The 6364-nt window shown below is 43.5% G+C and overlaps 1 protein-coding gene across 1 annotated transcript; it reads right to left on the bottom strand.

The window, feature by feature from the left end:
• Window positions 1-653: 653 nt before the first annotated feature.
• Window positions 654-3448, bottom strand: LOC111072015 (protein toll-like). The gene is given in 3 exon segments (XM_022363594.2): window positions 654-2416; window positions 2418-2616; window positions 2673-3448. Coding segments are annotated over 3 exon segments (2724 nt in total). The 3' UTR covers window positions 654-667.
• Between the last annotated feature and the right edge of the window lie 2916 nt (window positions 3449-6364).

Raw genomic sequence — 6364 nt, 5'->3', positions numbered from 1 at the left:
CAAAATGCAGCCATCGAAATCGCAGCTGCTCTGTGATTGCAATGATTTTTATTTTATTTTTTCTGTGATTTGGCTTTTAAACCGAAGCAAAAGAAGATACAGGATAACAGACAAATAACTACGCAAAGATTCCTCTGTGGTGGTTTGATTGTGTCTTTTACGTGGAGTGAAAGATCAATAGGTGGATAAGTCTTTTGGTTTAGTGGATTAAGACTGTTTGCTGGCACTTTTCCGCGGGGTGACAAAGGGGGGCAACTCCTTTTAAAACACAGAAGCTAAGCCAAGAATTCCACATATTAGCATAGAAGCCAGACGCTTAAATATGTATAAAAATAAACCAGAAATAAAAGTTCAACCATCAATTGGGAGACAGAAATGAGTTTCTAGTTTCCTCATTAGGCGGGGCAGCAGCGCGTAGGGAGAGGAACAATCAGACAATCAGACAGCCACTTAAATCACTTCCTGTGGCAGCAATCCAGCAATCGCAAGCCCCAGAATTGCTTCATAAATTATGCAAATTCTTCTTTTGAAACTCAAGATTGATGCTCGTGCAGAGCACTTTCCCCCATTTAAAGCAAATGACTTTTGTAGAGCTACTCTACAGCTTCCAAATAAAAAAAAAAAAAACAACAAAATTCAACAATTATTCGCATATTTATTCCATTGTCTAAGTAAACTCAATGACCTCATCTGCATGTGCACTCCATTTGACCCAACGTTGCGCTTTACGAGTACCATGTGGCATCGAATAGATCAGCTTGCTCCAGAAATTGGGATCGTCTCGCTTGAGGTACGTGCTCAGCACCATGTAGGCGCGCAGTTCGCTGTCCAAATCATCAAAGTTCTCCACCTCGGGATAGAGGACCACAATCAGTCGCTTGCATCGATCCTGGGAGGTGGCATGGAGAGCGAGACGGAACTCCAGACGCCCCCAAGTGGACTTCAGGAAGTTGTTTGTCATCAGGATGATGATGCGCCGCGAGTCCTTCACGGATTGGCTGATGCACTCGGGAATGGACTCGCCCACGAGCCAGTCGCGCAGATAGAAGCAGAGTCGGAACTTCTGGCCGCCATTCTCCAGTCTCTCCACGAACTCCCCAATCAGTTCCTCGTCCTTGTGGGTGAAGGATAGAAATGCATCGAACTTCTTGCGTTCGTCGAGTTCCCTCCGGGCGGCGAGGCTCAGGCACACGTCGTGCTCGTAGCACCAGATCAGGAGGGGCTGTTTGAAGTAAATAATTAGGTTTATGGTCAGGACCATCAGCATGAACGAAACGGTGAGGGTCACATAGTGCACCAGGCCAGAGGGGCATATGTCACTCTCCTCTGTGTCTATCAGGAGGTTCCCTGGGGTGTCCCCGCAGGTGATATTTGTGACATCTCCGATTCTGGAACCTCCTCCCTTCACGAATCCCAAGAAATCCTTCTCCTCGCAAGTGCAAGCCCAGGGATTTCCAGACAGGAATAGCCTCAGATCTGACGATTCCTTTCGCCTTTCAAGGAACTCTAGAGTCTTTCTCCTTATGGCAGATATTCTGTTGTTTCGAATGTCCAAGTAGGTGAGGTTGTGCGGCAGATGATCGAGTGCTGTCAGTCGATTGTTGGCCAAAAAGAGTCGCCCCACACTCCCGTACCCTGGCCACGTATCATTGGGCAATGCGCGGAGTTTATTGTTCTGAAATAAAAGGGCGGTTTGGCCGTAAGTCGGCATAGGTAGTGGTGGTATCGCCGAGAGGCCTTCGTCCCTGCAGTCCACGATGAATTCCATGGTGTACGAATTTCTGAGGCAAGTGCAGCAGTCCGGACAGTCTCCTTGGTACTGGGAAAACTCTAGGGCCACAGCGTATATCCTCTCGTAGCCCACTTGTACCCTCCGACTGGAGGACGACAGGACACCTGCCATCTTCCAGAAGCAATACCAGGGATCGTCCGTCAGTTGTATGCTTCGTGCATGTTCTGTGAGAAAATTGCGGATGTGGCTGTCGCTTCTTTCCCGAAACTTGGAGAAGAAAATGTCGAAATCTGAAAATAGCCTCTCATCGCAATACGGCATGAACAGATTGCCATAATTATTTAGGGAGATGGATAGATTTTTGTATAGATAGTTCACCAGGTATTTATCGAGTGTGGAGATGTTGTTGTAGGCAATGTTCAGACGCTCAAGATGTTCCGGCAGCTGCTCTATCCGTAGGCTATGTAAATTATTTTCAGAGACATCTAATCGATTCACGTGATCATAGCCGGAGGTCGAGTGGCTGGGCAGTTGCCTGAGATTGTTACCGCGAAATTTAAGCGTTGTAAATCCTGTAATCGGGCTTGGCAAGGGCGGAATTTCGTTCAAATTTCGTTCGCTACAATCAATTATAAACTCGCCTTCGTTTGGCTCATATCTGCATTTGCATTCGACCGGACAACGCCGTCCCATGGACTCCGCGTGTGAACATGCAATACAGAAAATTCTCTTTACACATAAAAGCAGTGACATTTTCATGGGGCTCAAATTTTGAACCCGCAATAAACTTTAGTTGCGAATAGTTCTCAAAATATCTCGTTTCAATCGCAATCTCTGTGCCGCCCATAACAAAGTTCTCCAATGTATTCCGGAGATTCTCTGAACTAAAACAACATGTAAAAAAATGTACAAGAAGAAACCATCCACAGATCATACGAACCTCAAGAAGCTTTGATCCTTGACAGTTGTTTTGCTAAAATTTAATATTTTCAAGCCTTTTAAATCTTCCAAAGTGTGCGCTGTGAGATTTTCCATCTTGAATCCTTGAAAAGCGAGCAGCCTTAATTGTGCTTTGCCTCTGAAAATACCATCTTCCATCCAGAACTCGGGAGTTTGGGACTCTTGCCCATGGCAAATCTGAATAGTCTTCAAGTTGTTCATCGTTCCCCGAATATAAGTGTTTGCGGCGTGGGAATCTATGGAACTCTCACTGGATAAAGTGTAGATTAAAGTCAAATCAGAAGGTCCCTCCATTAAACTGCTTTCAGTTTCAAGTACTATCAGATCTTTGGAATATATTTCGTACTTTAGGACTGTGGCAACGCCAAGATCTCGAATATAATCTATTCCAGGACGAAATCGAACATCCTCGGAGCTCGGGATTCCAGTTACTGTTAGGCTTTCGAGTTTCGTTGCACTTTCATCGGTAATGGCGGTCACATTCGACACTCTAGACCCTCGACTCTCCTTCCACTTGATCCTTAAATGTCCCGCTTGCAGATCCAATTGAAAATGATTGGTTTCGATTCGATTATTCGATTTGAAGCACATTCTATCATTGAAAAAGCCAAAGCAAGATCCCCGACAGTAGATTTTACAGTAATCCTCTCTGATGTTCCACAATGAACCCGCCTTGGGGATCGTACAGAGATATAGCTCTGTGCCCAAGACAACAGCAAGAAGTGCCAATATATTCCGCGACATATTCCGCGACATATTCCGCGACAATGCAACTGCAATCGATGCTGGTTTATTATACACTAATTAATGTGCTGCACAATCGCTTCAAAGTTAATGTTTAATTTCCCAACAAGTCCTTGGGGATATGGGTGTTTTCCCACTTGATGATGAAACGACTTCAGGAAATTCTTGGCAGAAACTTTGCTTGCGATAAGAGTCATTTTGTTGATAGAAATTATTTTTAAACAGAACTCAAATCGAAACTCACTCGATCTTCAGTCAGCAGGCCATTAAATGCAATTTACAACCCAAACAAAAATAGAAGCCCAATTGAAACCGCAAAATAAGCCCAGAGCCCATCAAAATCAGCCACACATGTGGATTATGTGGATTATGTGGAGCAGAACCGGCAGCATAGTGGCAATGGTCAGAGAGTATGAGTATATGCGCCTATGTTTATGTGTTCTTATCTGTTTTGGCGATGGTCCAGTGAAAATATGAAAATGTACGAAGTGCAGGGCCTTTCCATATGGTGGCTGGGTGGGTGTGGGTCGTCCTGCACCTGGGGGAAATCAAGCGGCAACGTGCATCTCTTGCAGGCTCTCATTCTGCCACTTGGTACTGTAGCTGTAGCTGTAGCTGTAAATGAAATGAAAACTACCACAAAACAACAGACACACACGACAACAAGTTGGCTTTTCCGCCTGTCTGTTTGTGTTTTTCCAGCAAAAGCTTTATGCACTTGACAGTGGGAGGGGCTCTCGGGGTGCTTGAGCGGTGCATGAAAGAAAAACAATTTAACTTCTGCCATCCAGGCTGTCTCATTACAGAGACACACGATGCTCAAAAATCAATCAAATATACAAGACACAAGCCTCAATCTGCTATATGGACTTGACTTTTGGTTAGATAATAAATTTTCAATTTTAACATGACTCTCTTGGATCGATCGCCCTAAGCTATCTTCTCTCTCTCTCTCTCTCTCTAACCTCTGCTCCTGTGCTCTCACCTGAGTAATATTTCAAAATCATTTTCGATTCAGAATTTAGTTTCGCCAGCTTTGTTTGCTATTCGAGGGCTGCTAAGCAAATTTATAGACATGAGACTTGGGCAGGAGGCACAGTGGAGCCAAAGAGAGTTTTTACTGAAAGAAAAATAGCCAAAGCTGTCTATAATAAATAGCTTTAATAATAAAATCGATTTTGGGCTTAAATATTGCATACTAAAATATGGTTTCAGCTTTTTGGAAAATATTTAAAAATATTTTTAATTTTTCAGAAATAATTTTAAAAGTTTTTATTTCCAAGTAGATTCTATTCGATGTTTGGATGACTGATAATACAACCATATGTACATATAAGAAAGATTAATTTGTTCGTTTTTAATTGTACTGAATGCCAGATGTTTAAAAAAATATATAAATGTCGAGAGAGCGTGCCAGCCGACTCTCTGCTTTACAGGCCCGTCTTTAATGAATGAAAAATGACTAATCATTTTATTTGATTTCCCACACTAAATTCTATTATTTAATTTTATTTTAAATAATATTCTACACATCATAAATCCAAGTTCCCACTTTGCAGTCACACTGTAAATCCCCATAAAGAAAATCAAGATCCACACCGACTTTGACGTCCACCAACCAACCGGCCTGTCCCTTGGGCCCTTTGCCCTTTGAGAATTGTGCGAATGTGCAAACACGATACAGAGTGGAAGGCAGGGGCCAACCAGCACACAATCTGACAATCTGACTTTCAATTCCAGCTGCAGCTCCAGACCAAGACCAAGACCAAGAGCAAAACTCCCTCACTTCAGTTGCAGATGCAACTCCGCTCTGCCCCATGCACTGAATGGCTGTCGTAATGTATTAAATAGCCACCGTGGGCTGTGGGCTGTGTGGGCTGTGTGGGCTCTGTGGGCTGCCGGCTGCCGGCTGCCGGCGGGAGTCCTGATGGGGGCAGGCAGGACTAGCTCTAACCGCAATTTATGTCGACTCCACTTCCGGTCTGTGGGACATAACTCTTGTTGGGCTGCCAAAGTCCTGCCATAGCAGGCAGTGTGTGTGTGTGTGTGTGTGCGTGCGGAATTTCTTGTCATCATTTTCAGCTGCAGCAGCTGCAAATTAACTTGCATAATTTAAGCGTCAGTCGGGGAAATCAGGAAAATGTTGAGCTCAGTTCATTGGGGCATCTAAGACATGGTCCTTGTCCTCCTCCATGCCATGCCAGGCCATGCCATGCCATGCCCTTGGCTGCTAAATTATGACTGTTCGAAGCGCATAAATCAACAAAGAGGCCACAAAACTCTGCCCTAATTAGGTTAGAAGGCAAGTGTGTATCCCCTTTCTAAATGAAAGGGTATTCAGAAAATCAACGCACATGGCGGCATATCCAAGGATGTTATACAGCACTCTTTATTCTGCATATAAATTATGGAATTGCCATAGAAATTCATTCTTTCCGTGCGGATCGTCTCTGTAGCTGAAATATTTTAAACTATTTTCAGTGCATTCTTTGATTAAATAACTAAAACTATACTCTCGATTGCATCGAATGTATTTCTATACATAAATATGTACACATGTATGTATTACGTGAGGGCATGTACATACATACATATGTACGTAAATTAGCGGATAACACTGTAAAAATTACTCTTATGGGAGTCGTCTACTTTTTAAAATGCTTCAAGTCCCCAAGGACTTGTTGGGAAATTAAACATTAACTTTGAAGCGATTGTGCAGCACATTAATTAGTGTATAATAAACCAGCATCGATTGCAGTTGCATTGCCGCGGAATATGTCGCGGAATATATTGGCACTTCTTGCTGTTGTCTTGGGCACAGAGCTATATCTCTGTACGATCCCCAAGGCGGGTTCATTGTGGCACATCAGAGAGGATTACTGTAAAATCTACTGTCGGGGATCTTGCTTTGGCTTTTTCAATGATAGA

The sequence above is a fragment of the Drosophila obscura genome, unplaced genomic scaffold (assembly GCF_018151105.1).
Source record: "Drosophila obscura isolate BZ-5 IFL unplaced genomic scaffold, ASM1815110v1 contig_179, whole genome shotgun sequence".
NCBI lineage: Eukaryota > Metazoa > Arthropoda > Insecta > Diptera > Drosophilidae > Drosophila > Drosophila obscura.
This window is presented reverse-complemented; position numbering and strand designations above follow the sequence as displayed.